Source organism: Panthera uncia, chromosome F1 (assembly GCF_023721935.1).
Source record: "Panthera uncia isolate 11264 chromosome F1, Puncia_PCG_1.0, whole genome shotgun sequence".
In the NCBI taxonomy this organism is placed as follows: Eukaryota; Metazoa; Chordata; class Mammalia; order Carnivora; family Felidae; genus Panthera; species Panthera uncia.
The window spans coordinates 61,184,957-61,205,955 of record NC_064813.1 but is presented as its reverse complement, the minus strand read 5'-3'; the positions used below and the strand labels follow the sequence as shown (position 1 = coordinate 61,205,955).

At 43.2% G+C, this 20,999-nt stretch overlaps 1 protein-coding gene across 6 annotated transcripts in view; it reads left to right on the top strand.

The window, feature by feature from the left end:
• Positions 1-20,999, top strand: part of UAP1 (UDP-N-acetylglucosamine pyrophosphorylase 1) — a 48,841-nt gene that overhangs the window by 10,745 nt on the left and 17,097 nt on the right. For 3 of the 6 annotated variants that reach the window (XM_049635259.1, XM_049635260.1, XM_049635258.1), the window contains exons 3-9: positions 7,931-8,135; positions 10,432-10,607; positions 12,446-12,618; positions 17,119-17,312; positions 18,231-18,371; positions 19,427-19,615; positions 20,722-20,772. In XM_049635259.1, coding sequence (XP_049491216.1) covers positions 7,931-8,135; positions 10,432-10,607; positions 12,446-12,618; positions 17,119-17,312; positions 18,231-18,371; positions 19,427-19,615; positions 20,722-20,772 — 1,129 coding nt within the window. The remainder of the gene's footprint in view (positions 1-7,930; positions 8,136-10,431; positions 10,608-12,445; positions 12,619-17,118; positions 17,313-18,230; positions 18,372-19,426; positions 19,616-20,721; positions 20,773-20,999) is intronic. The other 3 variants (XM_049635261.1, XM_049635262.1, XM_049635263.1) reach the window with 3 other exon arrangements.

The window sequence follows — 20,999 nt, the reverse complement described above, 5'->3', positions numbered from 1 at the left end:
GAGCTGTAGTGATCCTCTGGCCCTTACCAACCCTGGGCTCATTAATCCTCTGCTTCCATCCCCGGGTTTCAAAAAGGCTACTACAACGGAGCAGAAGTCATGCGGGGCTCTTTATACGCTCAGGTGTCCCAGCTGCCTAGATTTCTCCTTGTGATTTTACGCAGATGAAGTCTTCCAAGTAACTTTTATGGAAAAGCCAGAGCTTTGACTTTATGTAATGGGGACCATGGGCAGCGATCAAAGCCTCCTATAACTGGAGTCTTCTTTTTGATCTTTTTGCTGGAATCCGTGGGACTAGTAGTCTACACGTATGACTTTCCATTTAAACTGAAATCTGGAACTATTGCAACCAACTACACTACAAGCAAGTACAAAACTGCCTTTTGGCTGACTGTCAAGGGAACGATACTTATTTGTGGTTTAAACAGTAGGGGTGAAGAAGGAGACTTTGTCACTCTTCATTCACTAGCCAGAAACTTCCACGTGTGTGCAAATTGATCACAAAGTAAAGTTTTTGCAGTAAGTTACCGAGGGGAAGAGATTGATTGCCATTGGGGAGATTCTAATCATTATATTTCAGATAGGAGGAAGATCCTGGCAGTTGTATCAAAGACAATGCCCCCTGCTTCCCCTCCTTAGGATGGGGGAGATTAAAGCATTGTACAGTGTTTTCAGAATGTCTGGTGGTTACTGACACGAAAATGGACATTTTCACACCTAGGGTGGAAAATTATTTCTGAAGGATCGATACATAAGTGACCACTGTGCTTTTTGTTGAAGAGAGATCGGATTCTAATTTAATTCTTTTTTTTTAGGATTTTATTTTTAAATTATCTCTACACCCAGTGTGAGGTTCGAACTTACAATCCTGAGATCAAGAGCTCCAGGAGCGCCTGGGTGGCTCAATCCGTTAAGTGTCCGACTTCGGCTTGAGTCACGATCTTGCAGATTGTGGGTTCAAGCCCTATGTCGGGCTCTGTGCTGACAGCTCAGAGCCTGGAGCCTGCTTTGGATTCTGGGTCTCCCTCTCTCTCTGCCCCTCCCCCGCTCATTCTCGCTCTCGCTCTCTCTCTCCCTCAAAAATAAACATTTAAAAAAAAAAAAAGAGTCGCATGCTCTACTGACTGAGCCAGCCAGGCACCCCTTTAATTCTTTTTTTTTTTTTTTTTAACGTTTATTCATTTTTGAGAGAGAGCATGTGAACAGGGGAGGAACGGGGGTGGGGGACGAAGGATCTGAAGCGGGCTGTGAGCTGACAGCAGTGAGCCCAGCACTCACGAACCATGAGGCCATGACCTGAGCTGAAGTCAGACACTCAACTGACTGAACCATCCAGGTGCCCCCCTTTAATTTAATTCTTAAGGCGTTCTGGCCAGTTGTAGAAAATGGAATGTAGAGGAGTAACTGAAAAATTTCTATTTTACAAAGCTGAGATCTGGAGAGAGAAGTAATTAGAAACTTCTATGAGAATGTCATTTTAGTAAAGCTACGTTGAGAAAATATGTTTGCTTGATTAAAAGAATCATCTTTATCAAAGAAATGTGTGCTTATACCGGGCACAAAACAGTCTTCCACTTTTATAATAGCCTATTAATATCTAATATTAGCCTCTTTTGCCTGTGAGACATTTATAAAATTAATCTGAATGGTGCTTCTCTACTGTAGCACTGTGGTAGAAAAGTAAGTGGACTGTTTAGAAAAAATATATTCATAACATTACCTCCTATGTTTTCTGGAATCTAGTGCAGTGATATTATCAGTAGATTTGTTTTATTTTAAAAGTAACACGTACCGGGGCACCTGGGTCGTTCAGTCAGTTAAGCGGCTGACTCGTGATTTCATCTCAGGTCGTAATCTCACGGTCCATGAGATCAAGCCCCACGTAGGGCTCTGCCCTGGCAGCATGGAGCCTGCTTGGGATTGTCTCTGTTCCTCCCCAGCTTTTGCACTCTTTTTCTCTCAAAACAAATAAATAAACATTAAAAAGACTAAAAGCAACATGCTTATTTTAGAGAAATTGGAAAAATAAGTAAAAATTATAAAGAAAAAATATAAATCTCTGCCATCCCACAAGTCAGAGAGAAATACTCACTAGTATTATTTGATTGTATTTTCTTATATACACACACACATTGGGATTATGGTTTGTGTATAATTTTGTGGCTTGTTTATGAATTTGTCATGAAAAGTTTCAAGCATATTTTGAAACAAATATTTAGAGATGAAAACTGTATGATGAACTCTCACATATGTATCACCTTGTTTAATACCAAAATTTTGCTACTCTTCCATCATCTATCTCTCCTTTTCTTTTTCTTTGCTGTAATACTTTAAGAGAAATCTCAAACATCATGTTATTTTTACCCTAATTGAGTTCAGTATTCATCTCTGTGTATACGGATATTCTACTCACGATGCTATTATTATTCCTAATGAGATTCACAATAATCCTCCAGTACCTAAAACTGGTTCAAATAGCGGTTTCCCTTATTAGTCTGCTTTTTGTACTTGACATTTTTGGGAAATGGTTAATCTCCCAAGTAATAGTTTTACTATTCTGAAAAGTTAAAGACTTAAAATATCTTTTCGAGTAACATTCTTGGATAGTCTTCCTTTATTTCCCCTTGTCGAATAGCCTGTTTACCTGACTCATCATCCTGGGAGTGCTGACATTTTAGATGGAAAGTTCTGGCAGGTGCTGTGCCTCGCCTGCACCTGTGCTGTCCTCCTTGTTTCGGGCGTGTGCCCAAGTCAGAGTGTGTGAGAGGAACTAGTCCAAGCCGGAAGTTATCCAGGAAGCGTTTGACCTATTTCAGGCCGCTGTTCACCCTTCTCTTTGTTTCTTATAAATGTTATCAGGAAAAGTTCTCAGGCCGTTGGGCCTATGACACCTGACTCTCCAAGGAGAGAGATGTCCAGCCCTGGAAACTGCTCGTTCAGGCTTGATTTTCTTTTTTTTAAACCTCTGATTTGGTCTATAATAGGTCCCCTCTGTGGGAAAGTCATTAAATGCCCTGCAGTAGAAGGATGGAGAGATGATACAGGGCTGTACTTTCTCCTTTTTTTTTCTATATTTCTGCAGAAGAAGTTTGGGGATAGAAGCTCATAATTTCCTAATTGTCACATGGGTTAAGTACATTAATAATTAACATTTTTCCGATAGGTGCCCCGGTGCCCACGTAAAGTTTATGCTGTGACAAAAACAGTTGGAAATCAAGTATTCTTGCCATGTAACTAAACAGCTTACCTAATTTTATTGGCCTGCTTAATTTCAAGCAGTATTTTATCTGTCATTGTAAGACAGATACTAATTTATGTGTTACACACTTAAAAAAATTTTTTTTAATGTTTATTTATTATTGAGAGTGAGAGACAGAGCATGAGCAGGGGAGGGGCAGAGAGATGAGGAGACACAGAATCGGAAGCAGGCTCCAGGCTCTGAGCTGTCAGCACGGAGCCTGACGCGGGGCTCGAACTCACGGACCACGAGATCATGCCCTGAGCCGAAGTTGGATGCTTAACCGACTGAGCCACCCAGGCGCCCCATACACACTTTTTAAACATTGCACTTTTATTGCAGTGACGCAGCTGAGGTGGAGGAGGGCTTCAGCCAGCGAACGCACGATCTGATACTGCTCTCAGCATCTGTAGCTGCGTTTGGTTCTTAAAATGCAGCTGGTCTACGGGCTTCTTTCTGTCCTCACGTTTTTCTCTGCTCATCAGTGAGATGCATAAGCAGGAAGAGGTTAAGGCAGAAACCTGTTTATTGTCAATACGTGTGGATTGTGTTGTAACTCATTGGAATAGCTGTGGTCCCACGGAGATGAGACTTGAACGTGGATCCGCCCACAGTTGTACACCCCACGGGCATAATCTCAGTGCTGCTATTCGGTCACGGTGATGGGATGGGTAATCAGGTCCGCAGACGGGAAAAAGATTGAAGAAAGCATGGCAGGCTGGGGCTTAGGAAGCATGTATTTGACTAAAGAAGGAGGCCACTGTGAGCTGCTGGGTAGAGAGCTGTAAAACTGAAAACTTTGGAGAACTGGAATGAAGCAGTGCTTTAGGGAACTCATCCAGGGAAGAGAAAAGTGTAGACCGTGATACTGTGATAACTGGTTAGAGCCTGTGGAAAGCACTGGTTGGTGTTGGGTGGTCATCAGGTGACCTGAGCTGGGACATGAGGCTGGGACTTGGGGCTGGCTCCGGGAGCAGTCTCTTACCATTCATGGGCAAGGTGGCTGAGGGAGATAATTGACCTTGGGACCGAAGATAAAAGAAAGACATCAGAAAGGAGGACTAGAGCCACATTAACAATGAAACAACTTAAAACACATGTGCTCCGTGAAGAAAATAAATACGACAAAGAGAACAAAGGCTTCTGTGTCCACAATATTTATCTGGGACTTTTTTTGAAGATGTTTAGAAATATTTCTGATTCTGACACCTTTGGAGGTATGTGAGGGTTCCGACAGACCAAAGTTACTTATCTGCAGTTCTGAAAGGTGCAAAGCCTGGTTTGCAGCAAAACCAAACTTGAACAGACATGAAACTTTTTTTTTCAACATTTATTTTTGAGAGACAGACAGAGACAGTGTGAGCAGGGGTGGGGCAGAGAGAAATGGAGACACAGAATCTGAAGCAGGCCCTGGGCTCTGAGCTGTCAGCACAGAGCCCGATGCAGAGCTTGAACCCACGAACCGTGAAATCATGACTTGAGCCAAAGTCGGACGCTTAACTGACTGAGCCACCCAGGCGCCCCGAAAAGACACAAAACTATTGATGAACTTTATCCCACTTAATGGGATTACAAGGTCCAGTCTCAGATTTGCTGGAGGTAACATAGAATGTTGTGTATGTACTATATTTCATTTTCTACAGTTTGAAGAGTTCTGCCTTCTGAAGCAGATCTTTTTTTTTTTTTTTTATTAATAAAGTTTATTTTTTTTTGAGAGAGAGAGCATGCACACATGTGTCAGAGAGAGAGGGAGAGAAAGAGAATCCCAAGCAGGCTCCAGTGCAGAGCCTGATGCGGGGCTCAAACCCTTGAAACGTGGGATCATGATCTGAGCTGAAGTCAAGAGTCAGCAAATCTGACCCACGGAATTAGGTGTAAGGGATTATGGCCCTGTATTTCATTAAAATAATGCTTTTTGGGTCAGTGACAGCAGAATTAAATTTCTTCCCTAGAAACCGTGGTTTCTTTGATAGCTCAGGGAATAACCAAATGTAAAACCGTTTTCAAACCTGCCTTGTGTTGTCCCTGCTCCCTTCGGAATGCTTCACTTCATCTCAGTCTTTGTTACATTGGGGGCTGTGGTGCTTGCTTCAGGGGGACGCAGATGTGGGATGCTGTTAGAGAGGTCAGTGTTTGGCAAATTTTGGAGAATGTGAGCTCGACCCTGCGGCTTTTCCTTGTGGGGTGGTAGGTAAGAGAGATTAAAAAAAAAAAGTAGCACTTCTCATGAATTCAGTGGAAAAGAGAAGAAAGGGCGAGAAAGAGATAGGAAGGGAAGTTTACACCCTAAAAATTACGGTGCTGTAATGTATCTATCTGTTCAGTGTTTGGGTGTGAAGAGAGAGGCTGGGGGCAGTGTAGTGCATGGCGAATAGGCCTGGGGTGAGGTTCCAAGCCTTATTCAGCTTTCCTAGTGTTGTGACCTTGGGCAAGACCTTTAATTTTTCTGAGCCTGTTATCTCTGACGTGGGGGAAATAAGACCTACCTCTTCGATTACGGTTACTAGTTAGGGTCTCATGTTACTCCAGATCTTATTAACAGACTCTGATAGGGTACAATGAAATGCCATGGAGAGTATAAAAAGACAGTTCTGGGGGCGCCTGGGTGGCTTAGTCGGCCCCTTCGACTTTGGTTCAGGTCACGATCTCCAGGTTCATGAGTTGGAGCCCCGCATCTGGCTCTGTGCTGACAGCTTGGAGCCTGCTTCAGATTCTGTGTCTCCCTCTCTCTCTGCCCCTCCCCTGTTTGTGCTCTGTCTCCGTCTCTCTCAAAAGTAAACATTTAAAAAAAAAAAAAAAGACAGTTCTGCCTCTGGGCAAGGAAGCAAGAGAGAAAATTAGGTCTCAGGTAGCTGAGGTTAGCTTCACATCAGAAGTGAAAATTATGGGGATATCCAATGTCCTTTCAAGTTTTTTGATAGCTGGATAGTTGCTGTATCCTATCCTTGGGTTATACGTATTTCCTACTGAAGATAGGTTGTAGAATTAGGACTGGGGAAAGTTTGGATTTTACAATGGATTTGTTTACAATCCAGTTTTACAATTGGATTTACAATGGATTTGTTTAGAATATTTCTTTACGTTCTTGATATACTAGCATATTAGCTTTCGGAAGGCCTCATTAATACATCAAAAGCGTAACGACAAAGTTGGTGAATCAGACAAACCTGTGTCACTAGGGATATAAAAATAATAATAATGGATGCTGGCTACCACTGCTTTCTCTGGGCCGGTGTGCAGTTCTGGGTAGTGACGAGCTTCGTGCACAGGTTTGAGGATTTTAAGGCAAGTGTGAGATTCAGAAAACAAGAACGAAACCCATCAACCGTTGCTTTATCTCATCTGGCATTTTCCGGCTTTTCTCGCTTCCCAGAGACCCAGCTTCTGTGTTGCCTCTCCCCATAAGCTCCTTTGCCTTGTGATGCTGACCTGGTCGGGGCTTCGCATAATGAGATGGCTCTTAGAAACCACAGAGGGCAAGATTTTGTTTTTGGTTTTTTTGTTTTAAATTCAAACCGAGAGCCTCTGTGGTTAGTAACATTTACAGTTTTACGTGTTTGCATTTGGATCTTAAATCCATCTTGAATTACTTTAATTCAGAGAATAATATTTTTATCCAGGCGTTATGTTTGGTTCTTACCTACTGCTGAGTATTCAGCTGATGGAGACCGACAGGCTTGCAGGCAACAGAACTAAATCATCAACAGAAAGACTCTGAGTTTCACATTCTTGTGAGCTGGTGTAGATGGCCCTTAAAAATCCCCCAACACGGGTGCATCTTAATCCATTCTGTTAATGAATGATTACATACAATCAAATGCACTAGTTGTAGGAGCTTTTGCCGTGTTTATACACTCATGTAACCTCCACCCCAGTCGAGATATAGAACATTTCCATCACCCCCCAGAGTCTCCTGCTGCCTTTTTGCAGCCAGATCCTCTAAGCTTTTTCAGTTGAGTTAGGTTGCAAACCCAGGTGTCCTGCCTTCTTGACCACCATACCGCCTTGCTTTCCTGCGGGTTTCTTTTCTGTACATTTACTGGAGGTTGACGTGTCTGGTAAGTTTGCATGCTCATTGATGAGTTAATTGTTTATTACTGATCGATTTATAGGGCTGGAGGTAATTTAGTACCATCATCATTTATCCTGAAGCCTGGGTATCTTCTTTTATCCTTTTTCTTGACTTGCCACATCTAATAAGCGGTCAGGTACTTGTAAGACCTTCTGTTGGGCTTTGCCTTGTGATGTTACTGGAAAAAAAGTTTTTAACTCATTAAAGCATATTATTCATTATTTGGTGTCTGGTGAGTTCTATAATTAAAAAAAAATTTTTTTTTGGATGTATATTTATTTTTGAGAGCGACAGAGTGTGAGTGGGGGAGGGGCAGAGAAGAGGGAGACACGGAATCCGACGCAGGCTCCAGGCTCTGAGCTGTCAGCACAGAGCCCGACACGGAGCTCGAACTCATGAACTGTGAGATCATGACCTGAGCCACCCAGGTGCCCCCCGAGTTATACAATTTTTTAATAGTAAAAATGTTTTCATTAATAAGATAGCTATAGTTATTGATGATTATTTCTTGTTCTTTTTGCCTTAGGCAAATAGGGTGATTCTTTGCTGCTACTTTTTATATGAGTAATCCTAAGTGCTGAATTATGGAGGTTTTGTGATACAAGTGTTTTCTTTTCTAGGACTTTTCCAGATTTCTCAGAACAAAGTGGCAGTTCTCCTTCTAGCTGGCGGGCAGGGGACGAGACTTGGTGTTGCATATCCCAAGGGAATGTATGATGTTGGTTTGCCGTCTCACAAGACGCTTTTTCAGATTCAGGCGGAGCGTATCCTGAAGCTTCAACAGTTAGCTGAAAAATACCATGGCAGCAAATGTGTCATTCCATGGTAAGATATGCCTCATTAAGGGAGAGTGTGTGAACATATATCGGTCTATGATATTCAAAATACATGTAGACTTTATTCATAAGCAGACATGTTTCCTGTTAATAATGGTTTTCCCAGGAGCTGTAATTTACTGTCTAAAAGTAATCTGTAGTATAACTAGATAGATGATCACTGTAGCCTTAATGCACAGCATATATTCGCCTCCCACTTTTACATCCCTACCTGAGTACCTCTGGGGACTCATTGGGTTTTCTCAGTGTAGAAAAAGAAACTTGATACTGATTGGTAGTTTAACTATAAATTTCTTCAAAGAAATTTTTTTAATGTATTTTGTGTGTGTGAGAGAGAGCGAGAGAGAGTGAGCACGAGCAAGGGAGGGGCAGAGAGAGAGGGAGACACAGAATCGGAAGCAGGCTCCAGGCTCTGAGCTGGCAGCACAGAGCCCGACGCGGGGCTCGAACCCACGAACTGTAAGATCATGACCTGACCCAAAGTCAGATGCTTAAATGACTGAGCCACCCAGGTGCCCTGCTATGTATAAATTTCTAATTGAAAATCAGTTTCCCTCTGAAATTTGAAGGTCTTGTTCTGTTGTTTCCATCATTGTTGTTGACAGGTCCATTGCCATTCTGTTTCCCGGTCTCTCCCTGCACACACCCCCCGGCCAGCATCTAAGGTCTCTTCTTATCTATGGCATCTGAAATTTCATGATGATGAGATACGGGTCTATTTTTAGTCGCTGCTCTGGGCACTCCAGGAGTTCTCACAGTCTAGAAACCCCTATCCTTAAGTACCAGGCTATCTCGCTCTCCCCACAGCCCACCCTTCCCACACACACCAGCTGAAAGCCCCACTGATTTCTCTGCTGGGGGCCACGCTGGATCCCCAGGGCCTGCTGGCAAGCTGTGCTCTAGGGCTCACCCTGGCCAGTGTCGGTGTCCTGAGCACCAAGAGACTATGGGAAATTCTGCTCTGCTTTGTAAAAGTTTTTGATTTGGCTCTTAAATCTCTTTCCCAGAGCAGCTTTGGAAATACATTTTGAGGGGGAAACCAGCTGTGTGTTTGAGATCCCTCAAGTCCCTGATCTTGTTATTTTAGCCCCATGTGACCCAACCAAAGCTCTGTTGGTTTCTCTCTCCTTCCGCCTGGTCCAAGCTGGAGTTCCTACCACTAGCCTGTATCCCAAGTCGGCAAATACCCCCAGGAAAAGGCAGCAGCTGCGTATCCTTAGCCCCTCTTGGAAAGATTCTCACTGTCTGGAATTTTAGTTCCCATCCATGTTGCTTCTGTAGCTCCGTGATGCCTTTAAAAATAGGCTGTTGGTAAATTTCCCAGCTTTGCTAGCTCTTCTCAACGTGAGTATTGGCCATAAACTGTTTATTTCATCTTGATTCCTTCGGGGGGTTTTGCGGGACGTCTGTGTTCTGAGTGGCCGGTATTCTGTTTAAGGCCCTGGTTCCCGCCATCATGTTGGATTTTCTTCCCTCTTCTTCCTCACAGCTCAGGATCTCTGTGCTTTTCTGCTGCAGAGTGATTTAGCCACCTCTTTGTAGTCAGAGTTCAAAATACCCAGGATAATTTGTTAAGTAGACAGATACCTAGTATGGTGGGAAATTACACCATTTTCTTTATTCATTCAACAGATACTGCATACCTCCTTCTAGGTACTGGGGATAGATCAGCAACCAAAACGGACAAAAATCCCTCCTTATATGTATGTGGTTTACATTCTAGTAAGGGCAGGAGCTACTATAGTCACTAACTGTGGTTTTAGATAGGGTTTTTTCCTCCTTTGCCATACTAGCGGGGGTTGGATTTTTGTGAAAACAGAGAGTATATTTACACTTTTATGATTTTAAATGGAGGGTGAGCAGAGCCCAGATTACATTTCAAAACTTTAGTAAAAAGAACCATGAGAGATCATTATACTGTATTACATTTACCCTTTTCTCCCTATTTATTTACAATAGGAGTTTTAAATTTAGAATACACCTTTCACAGAGTTCTAAAATGTTTTTTTAAGCCAGTTACAGGCTCTCTGTTGCAGGAGGTACGTGTAATATTGTCACATAGACGTATTTTACATGTAAAGGTTGATGAAATTACTGGAAGAAATTCCCCATGGGTAGCCTCTAATGCTCCCTTATCCAGGAAGAGGATGAAGGAGGTCAGAACAAAGAGACAGTGTGCTCAGTGATTTTTTTTTTTTTTTTTTAGCTTAGAAAATAGACAAGATTGAATTGTGCCCTGATTCACATGACCCTATGGCTTAGAAGGTCTACTTTTCTCTTGCAAGGTATATAATGACCAGTGGCAGAACAATGGAATCCACAAAGGAATTCTTCACAAAGCACAAGTACTTTGGTTTAAAAAAAGAGAATGTAATCTTTTTTCAGCAGGGAATGCTCCCTGCCATGAGTTTTGATGGGAAGATTATTTTGGAAGACAAGAACAAGGTTTCTATGGCTCCAGGTTTGTAAGCATGCTTACTTAAGGGTGACTGGAAATGGTAGTAACATAAGTCCTTCCATTTGGTTTTCTTCCTTTTTTTAAAAAACTTTTTAAAATGTGTATTCATTTTTGAGAGAGAGAGAGTGTGCGCACATGTGAGCCTGAGTGGGGGAGGGCAGAGAGAGAGGGAGACACAGAATCCGAAGCAGGCTCCAGGCTCCATGCTGTCAGCACAGAGCCTGATGTGGGGCTCGAACCCATGGACCATGAAATCATGACCTGAGCTGAAGTCGGATGCTTAACCGACTGAGCCACCCAGGCACCCCAGTGATTTGGATTTAAAAAATCAATGTTTAATTCATATTTAAAGTTGTATCCCCATTTGGTATTGATTTAAAAAAACTGAAAATACCAGCGGGTGACATGGTACACTTTCACAGTGTGAATGTCTGCCCGCGAGAGCAACTTGGGCAGCGTGTGGGGTACTCGGTGTCTTTACCCAGTGTTTTACATCAGCAGGGTTCGTGGCTACATTACTTCTCGTAGTGAAAGATTGGGAACCGTTTACTGTTTCATAAATAAGAGGTTAAAATGTAGTTTATCGATAGTAATGGTTCTCAAACTGTCCTAAAACAACTGTGGAGGCCTAAATGACACAGAGAAGTAGTTTCAGGTTAACTTTCGATGGGAAGCGTGACGCTGCGCGCCCAGTATGGCTGGGCCACCGCTCTGAGCTCCTGCAGGTGGCGTGTGCCCGCTGCAGCCTGCTAGAGGATCCTAGACCCGTCGGCACGCTGCCAGTGTAGACACATGCAGCGACCCTGACTGTGATCCCCACTAGAAAAATAACCGTGTGGACAGATTCATATCTATGTGAATCTTTGCTTGGAGGAAAGGCTGAAAGGGGACAAATAATAGTGTTAACGGTGGTAGTCTCCAGCTATAGGCTTTTGTGTCATCTTAATGCTTTCTTTCCTTCTTAATTATGGAACACTTTATTTTTAAGTCCAATTAAAAGTTGTCCAATTAAAAAAGTTGTCCAATTAAAAAAATTTTTTTTTAATGTTTATTTATTTTTGAGAGAGAGAGAAAGAGCAGGGGAGGGGCAGAGAGAGAGGGAGACATAGAATCCAGAGCAGGCTCCAGGCTCTGAGCGGTCAGCACAGAGCCTGACGCGGGGCTCGAACCCACAAACCACGAGATCATGACCTGAGCCGAAGTTGGACGCTTAACTGACTGAACCACCCGGGTGCCCCACAGTTGTCCAGTTTTTCAAGCTGAGGCTGCGAGTGTTGATGGAAGAAGTACATTAAAGCAGCACTAAAAATAGATGTGAAAGAAGAGGCTTTTACCTATATTTATTTTAAATCTGACCTTCATATTAACCTGGTTTCCTAATGAGTTATTTGGTATAATATGCTCATGTATTTTTATTTTTGAGATGGGGGAAATTGTCAGTGATGGCGCTGTAAACACAGAGCTAACTTGAATCGTACAAATATTAGCAACGCTTGAAATGTTATGAAAGAATCATTACCTGATAAATAATTTTATATTTCCCAATGTATTATGGGCTAAATGGTTAAAAGGGCTGAGTTAAAAAGAGACGTATGGTCTTTGGGTTGCCTGGCCCTGCATTAACGTTATCCTCTCAGTTCTGCTAAATTACTTTCACAGTCATGTAGTCTAATATTTTGACACCCCCATTCTTCCTTACGGATACTTTTCTTGACACTGTGATGTAAAACTGCTTTTCAGAGCTCTTCACCCCAGTTTGACAGCATTAGCCCAGGTAACAGTTTGGGGGTACCTTCTGAATGGGTTTTGGTGTGCTACTAATGGGCTCTTTTATTTCCCAGATGGGAATGGTGGTCTTTATCGGGCACTTGCAGCCCAGAATATCGTGGAGGACATGGAACAGAGAGGCATTTGGAGCATTCACGTCTACTGTGTTGACAACATCCTGGTGAAAGTGGCAGACCCCCGGTTCATTGGCTTCTGCATCCAGAAAGGAGCAGATTGTGGTGCAAAGGTAACACCTTTCCCAACCGTAGCGAGGCTCCAGGTGGATTTGCTCTGTCAGGATGTATATTCCAGGACTCAAACTAGAATTATTAGGGTGATTGGAATATTTTCTCTCTCTCCAGTAACTAAATTATCCCCCACCTGCTTTTTCTCTTAAATTGGCAGCTTTTGATTCTAGAAATAATGTTCTGTGCTTGTGTGTGGATGATTTGTTAAGTACTGGGAAAGTGAATGATCATCACTAGGCCTGGGATGGATTCGTTAATATCAAGCTGTGTTTGGGGCGCCTGGGTGGCTCAGTCGGTTAAGTGTCCAACTTCGGCTCAGGTCATGATCTTACGCTTCGTGGGTTTGAGCCCCGTGTCGGGCTCTGTGCTGCCAGCTCAGAGCCTGGAGCCTGCTTCTGATTCTTTGTCTCCTTCTCTCTCTGCCCCTCCCCTACTTGCACCTTCTCTCTCTCTCTCTCTCTCAGAAATAAACATTAAAAAAAGTTAAAAAAATATCAAGTTGTATTTGATCAGATTAACCCACTTTCTTCCAGTGACAAAGTTGCTGGAGTAGGAGGAAGGGAAGTATGGTGGGAATAGCAGATGTAGATTTCAGCAAGGCATTTGACAAGCTACCTCGTGGTAATCTTATGATTAAGATGGAAATGTGCAGAGAAGGGCAATGAAGGAGATTGTTAACTGCTTGACAGCCATCAACATAACACACTAATATTAAGATAGACGGGGTGGGTGGGAAAAAGCGGGGAGGTCTGTATCGCCATGTGACAAGACTGGTCTTGCCATTTTCTTTTCAACATTGTTTTAGTTGCACAGATGATGATATAGGAGGCATGCCTATGTGGCAGTGAACAAAACGTGTCGTGTTTCTAGGAAAAAATAGAGAACATGAAAACACTGCGAAAGATTTAAAAATATTAATACCAATACTTGTTTTCTGGAAATCTGTAAAAGTATCAGTTCTCACCAAATTAAAGTATAACACAATTTTGGTCAAAGTCCCAGTGAGACTATTTGGGGAACACTTAACAAAATGATCGTAAACTTTAGAAAAAACATGTAAATATGGCCAGGAAAATGCTGAGAGAAGGTGAGAAGGAGGGAGGAGGGTTGGAGACAGTCTACCAGGTATTAAAATGGGTTGTACATAAAAAAAAAGGAGTCCTGAAACCAGAGTAGAATGACAGGTTGATGGAACAGAGTAGAGCAGTCAGAAATCAATCCATGTACATGTAAGAATGCTGTATGTAAACACATGGCATTTCAGATCGGTGGGGGAAATGAATGAGATAACTGGCTGAAAATAAAGTAAAATCTCATCCTCAAAGCTCATACCAAAATCAGTTTCAAATGGATTACAAAGTTAAGTATAAAAAAAAACCCATAAAAATGTTAGAAGAAAAAAATACTGACATGAAGGGAAGACCTTTCTGCCAAAAGCAAAAGCTATATAATACAGGCTTCTGACACAAACAGATTAGACTAGATATAAATTTGAAATATTTGGATTTAAAAAGCATACCATAAAAAGCATATCGTAGCCTTGGTTTGAGATATTTTCTATTATAAAGATGTCATTTCTCTTAAAGTTAATCTGTAAATCTAATGCAAAGCCATAAATGCTGAAGTTTTAAATTTACCAGTGCGGGTTTAGAGAAATTAAACTGGTAGACCCCAGTAAGACTCTTCTAGACTCTGAAAATAGAAAGTTGGTTCTGTTATTTAAGACCTCTCTCTGTTTTAATACTGTATGAGTATCTGCACTGTATTGTAAATGGTTATTAAATTATAATAGAAACAGGGCATTTTAAGTAGCTGAGCCTTAAAAAAAAAACAAAACAAACTAGACTGTATTTCTGACTTTGCTCCGCTTGGTGTCACTCTTCCTTCTAAAACAGAAACTTTAATTTTGCTGCTCTGGGCTTCAGGTCAATTTAAATTCTATACGATCCGAGTGGTGAACCTGGAAAGAACCTCAGAGATCATCTCATCAGCCCCTTTGATCTCAGAAACGAGCACTCTGAGGCCCAGTTCTAAGTGAGCTCCAGGCTCAAGGTCATTCATCCCCATTCACAGAAACAGGATTAGAATTCACATTCCCCAACTCCTGGTTGTAGTATGCTATCACATTATAAAACCAAACTCTTAGGAGTGATTACGTTTTTGCCGACAGCTTAAAAACCTTGAAATTAGATGTACTACTATTTGTGAGTATACTGGTCACACAGAGATACAGGTGTAACCTGTCCCTCTTCACCACCACCTGTGGGTTCTCCAGGACTCTGAGTCCTCCCGCTTAGTTCTGTGTCTGGAACATAATGCAGAAGTCACTCAGTGAGTGACCACGTAGTCAGATGGACTACTCCGTTGTCAAATTGCGGTAAGACTGGGTGTATGTTAAAAACTTTTAGAGATGGCAGAAAGCCTTTATGTAATCTGCCCTCCCACCCTTTTTGTTTTAATTGAAAACCAAGATGTCGAGATATATTTTTACGAACATCTGAATTAGGGAGTTATTCATAGTGTGGTAGTGGAACTCTTTTCATTACTTCTTTAAAAGGCTCCCGTCTTTGTGAATTCGGGAATTCAGTATTTTTCGTGGAGTGAGAACCTTGAGAAAAGACTTAGAGCAGTGGTTTGCAGAAGCCCAGCGCTAACCGGGCAGGAACCATTGTTAACTGGAGGTCGTCACTCTGTAGAGCAGTTGCTTGAGCTTTGAGCTTGAACTTGGAGCTTGGAGTGGTACTTCAAACTCAGCTTTTCAGGATTTCCCTTGGAGAAAGTCAAGCAAACTTCTTAATTTTGTGCTGTCTAACTTTCTGTGTAATGGAAACTGACCTTCCGTTTACGCAGTTTGCAAATGCATTCTTCTGTAATCTAGACTTTTGTAATATTTGGAGGGTCAAGAGTTGTCATAGAAGCACATCTTTCACTGACAGATTAACGCTTGGGAACCGTAAAGTGTGAATGTGCTCAGGTTTGTTCTCTATGGCTGGTCGGAGTAGGGGCACACAGAGGTGACTGGAAAATCTAGTGTGTGTGTGTGTAGGTTTAAATGGGAGCGAGAGGACTCTATTCCAAATTCCGTGTCTAGTGAGACCCCCAGCTGTGGAGGTGGTGAGGGTGAGGGGTTGATAGATTAGAATTGCACATAGGCCTGTGATTGATGGAAATCATTTTGTTGTATGTTTCCCCCCAGTGTAATCCACTTCCTTGGTAGAAAATTGAACAGTGTGCTCCTTTCAGGGTGGCAAACAGTGAAACCACACAGCGGACTTCCGTGCCCGGTAGCCCTGCCTCACCGAGCTAGACTCTGTGCCTGTCGCTGTAATTGCTGTGTAAACGAAGTCCTCAATGGTGGCTTTGGTTGTCTGGAGGAGACTGCCGCTGGCCGGGTTTATTTTAAGAAATCAATTGCGGAGGAAAAGTTTTAACTTTATTGATGTGGATTTCATGTGTGCTTAGGATAGACTTTTTAGTTTGGGGACAGATTTTTCAAACTACTCCAAAGCATGCTGGATTGCTAGTTGAACAGGGCAGACAGCAGTATCTTTAAAACGTTCCCGTTGTTTGAATCTTCTGTCGGGTATTCATCTCATCTGAATCTTGATTTTATTTTAGCGTATCTCACACAGTGCTTAACGTAATTTTCTTCTGAACATTTCATTTAGGTCAGTGATGTGTTGGATTAGGGTGGTGGGGTATCAGAATCACTTGTGAGGGGTTTTTTTTCTTCTTAAATTACATATTCTACATTTCCCTGTGATTTAGGTATACACCTTTCTCTCAGCTCCCCCCAGCCTAGAGCCATTGATAGATGATCAAGTCACTGGTTTTCAAACTTTCTTTAAAGCGTAGAATCAACTTCAGACAAAGTCTAACATGCAAAACAGATAAGTATTGGGCAGGCTTTTCTGATTGAAGTTGGAGCCAGATCCCAGTGACCTGCCTGCCTTGACGCCCCCTACCTCCTCGCCAACTCCTGGAAAAACAAGGAACATGCCGTATTCATGAATGAAAACAAAAGAAGCACCATTTTCAAATGAAATAATGATTCAGGCAATACGAAATGAGAGACCAAATGCCTTACGTTTGTATTAATGAATCCCAGAGAAATTTCATTTCATTTATTCTCAACCGTTGAGTGTCGTTAAGGGTAAATTAATTAAAATAAGGTATTTGCGGGGAAGTAGACTCCTCATTTAATTATTCCCAGTCAAATGTGATTTCCTCTGGGCTCTGTGTGTGTGACGGCATTTCTCTTCCATGGTTTAGTTAGGTGATAAACAGGAAGGAGATAATTTACTTCATTTCCAGTTGGACAGTAGTCTGTCAAAGAATATAAAGATGGGTAGGTGGTGGACTGCAGTTAGAGATTCCTTTTGACTTAATGCCTTAAAGACAATGTAAGCAAAACTGTAGGTGTGGCTTTTGAAAATGGCAAATCTCCAATATCTCATTTGATCGTATTTCTTTTCCTGCTGCTGTCTTTCTTGGGGCAGGTGGTGGAGAAAACGAACCCTACGGAGCCCGTGGGAGTGGTTTGCCGAGTGGACGGAGTCTACCAGGTGGTGGAATATAGTGAGATCTCCCTGGCAACAGCTCAGAAACGAAGCTCGGATGGGCGACTGCTGTTCAATGCGGGGAACATTGCCAACCACTTCTTCACTGTCCCGTTTCTGAGAGATGTTGTCAAGTATGAGCAAGATAGATTCTTCTGTCATTACTCAGGAACTAAGTCACTTGAGAAGGAGGAAGACACCCCAAGTCCTTATTCTGTGGAATTCATCTTCTCCCCTGAAGATCACCCTCATCAAGTGGAAATTTATCTCACATTGTTGTTGTTTGCACATGATAGGGTGCACATCTCTAGGAGCCTGTCTGCCCTGCGTCTAGGGCCTCAGAATTCCTGCTGGTGGACGCAGGTCATCTAGTGTTGAAAGGCTGCCCGCCCAATTTTAGCTGGCTCCCAGACTAGCATTCAGGAACCAGTAGGGAAAGGAAGCGGAGACCTGGGTGGAAATCAGCGTGGTGGGATAAAAGCATAACATCAGAAGCTTCTTTAATCCATCGGTCTGTTAAGGGAAGGACCTTCTCACTGTCTGCTTCACGTGATAGCTTTTAGACATTCACGATGATGGTTTACTTCTCAAAAAGTTCCTGAGCTTTACTGTAGGGTATTGACTCCAGTTCCACAATATCTCCCGTCCCACTCTGCGCTTTGTAGCTGTGTTAGTTGATTTGTCCATAACAACTGTCAATCCTCATCTTCCCATTCCACACTTCAGGGGCTCTCGGTTGGGAAAGTTGGGGCAAAGAACAGAACCTTTTTTGGAAGACATGGAAACTGGGAGAGACATTGGTGTGAGCTGTGGTGTGTGCTCTTTAACGTGGAGATCGTTACTGGATTCTTTTAAAACTAAGGAGGTGGATAGGGAAATCTGTTCACTTCATATTTAAACGTGAACCGAAACTTCCCAGATGCGCTTCACTTTGACAGTCTTAGCAAGGTCGTGGGTGCATTTGTGCCTGAGTGTGATTATAGGATTTTCTGGCATTTTAACTTCGGAAAGTGATTATGTCTTTTTTTTTTTTTTTTTTTTCCCCTACTCAGTATTTATGAACCTCAGTTGCAGCACCATGTGGCTCAAAAGAAGATTCCCTACGTGGATTCCCAGGGGCAGTTAATTAAGCCAGACAAACCAAATGGAATAAAGATGGAAAAATTCGTCTTTGACATCTTCCAGTTTGCAAAGTATGTTTTCAGCAGCACCAGTAAGATTAGCTACAGGTCTTGAAATGTTGCTTTTCACTCCGTTAGGCCAGGACGCTGTTTTCTGCAAACACTCGGGAGCATGTATGTGAGGGGTGGCGTTGTGGCTGTGAGTGTCCTGTCGAGACTCATTATCATTCTCTCAAAGCGCCAACCTGGGAGTATGATTTGAGTTGCCTGTATGTTTTCTTTCTTTCTTTTTTTTTTCTTTAATTTTAATGTTTATTTATTTTTGAGAGAGAGAGAGAGAGCACGAGCGGGGGAGGGTCAGAGAGAGAGGGAGACACAGAATCTGAAACAGACTGCAGGCTCCGAGCCGTCAGCACAGAGCCCCACGCAGGGGCTCGAACTCGTGAACCGTGAGATCGTGACCTGAGCTGAAGCCGGACGCTCAGCCGACTGGGCCACCCAGGCGCCCCAACCTGTATGTTTTCTTTACACCCGTTAGTCTATTGTCTGACTCTCCTGCAAAATTGTTAAATTTTGTTAAAATTGTCACTTACTTTGGCTAATAGACTGAAAGGTTGAGCTAGGGAATTGGCCCAGTTTGTGTGTAGGCTGTCTTACCTCGAAGTACGTGTTTCGGAGAACATGACTTTAGATTCTATAGCTCTCCATCAGAGATCACATTCGAGGCTGAGGTATGTGGCTCCGAATTTGGCCAGTGTACAAATGCAGAAGACGAATTAGCTGTATAAGATTCATCTTCCCCTGTGGGCTTCTAAGGCATCTTTTTTCGCCTCCCCCCTTTCCCACCCCCAGAACAGATACTCATGGGTTTTGCATTAAGATTTCTGACCTTTCTGACTTAAGATGAAGTGTTTTGTAGTTTGGGGTGAAAATAATTTCTCATTTTTGCATTGGAGAAAAGAATTCCAGCTTTAGTCTAGGGACGAGCAGGATATCTTTCAGTGTTCGTCTGGAATCAGGTTAAGACCAGCTGTTGAGGACCAGGGCTTAGCTGTGTAGACGGATCACAGCTGTGTTTACAGTTTTAAACTTTGTGATAAAGTGGTTCCTGTATGGCTCCACTCCAGGAAGTTTGTGGTGTATGAAGTACTACGTGAAGATGAGTTCTCCCCGCTGAAGAACGCGGACAGTCAGAACGGGAAGGACAATCCTACCACCGCACGACACGCCCTGCTGTCCCTTCATCACTGCTGGGTCCTCAACGCGGGGGGCCACTTCATAGACGAAAACGGCTCTCGCCTCCCAGCCATTCCTCGGTAAGTCAGTGTCTGATCTCATGTGTGTGGACGCTTCCTGGACTTTGTCTCCTCGGGCCTTTCTCTTCTCCCTCTGACTGTTCCTAGATGTTTTTTCAAAAAGCATAGTATTGACGTGGGCAGTTCCCAACGTATGGTGGCTTTTGCCCGTTACAAAGAGAGTGATAGCTTTTCTTCCCTTTAAAGAGGAATCACTTCTGAATCTCTCGTTTTGGATACGCGTCCACCACGTCCGTGTATGACTCTTGCTGAAGGGCGGTCAGGAGGGAATCCTGTTGGCATGCCATATGGGTAAAGCCCGCCGGGGGCACACTGCACCGCAGAGTGAGAGCACTGGTTGTTGCCACTCACGTGCCCGTGACCTCACTACTTGTGCCATCTGTGAGACTCCCCACCTGCCACTTCCCGCCAGAGACCCGCCACCCACATGCGACCTATGAGATGTCGGCCCGCTGCCCCTCCGACCGCGGCTCCTTCACTGTCACTGGGGGAGGCACCAGGAAAGGAAGGGGGTGGCACTGGCATTCACTGATACTCAAACTTGAGAAATGTTTTGGGATTTAAAAGTTAGAAAAAAGAAGGCACTTCTAGCTATTTAAGTCTAAGAGAAAGCACTTTTAAGCTAACTCTTGAATTTTATGATCAAACCCTCACTGGCACCTAGAATTACCCCCTTCAAACTCATTTGATATTTGTGCACTTATGTACAAAACAGGCTGCCGTGTAATTTATGTTCGTAACGGATAAAATGGCCGGCTGCATGCTCAAAAGCGCTAGAATGCCTTGGGGAACGTTAGAACATCCGCCAGCTGACTGGTCCGTGAGCGTGCTTTTACCAGCAGGGCCGGGGCTGGGCTGTGTCGCAGCCTGGAGCCACGTTCAGGCTCTGTCTCGTCAACAGGTTTGCTCTGTGGCCCGTCAGTTGTCCTTCATGCTTCGTCGCTGGCCGTTGAGTTTTTTTTTTACCCCTTCCAATTTCCTTTGCCAAGTTTATAATTTACCATACATCGACATGCCTTTCAGTCAAGTATATTTTGCATTTCCACTTCATTGTTATTGTTTGATTTGTTTTCCATTCCCATTAATGCTTATTTATTCCTACATAGCAGTGCTACAAATGGGAAGTCAGAGACCATCACAACTGATGTCAATCTCAAGTAAATATCCCAGCCTGCCCGCAGCGCATGGTGACGGGGCTGTGCTTCCCTCCATACTAACTGGCGTTTGTAGCTTTAGTGCTCTGCCCTTTGGTGGTCCGGGGCGGGTGGACGGTTGAAGCTTTGGTGGGGGTGTCCTGCGCTTACTTGGTGGCCGGTATCTGTCGGGATGACACTAACTCAGAGTCTCTGTGCATGCTGGCAGTGGGGAGCATGCTCTACTAGAG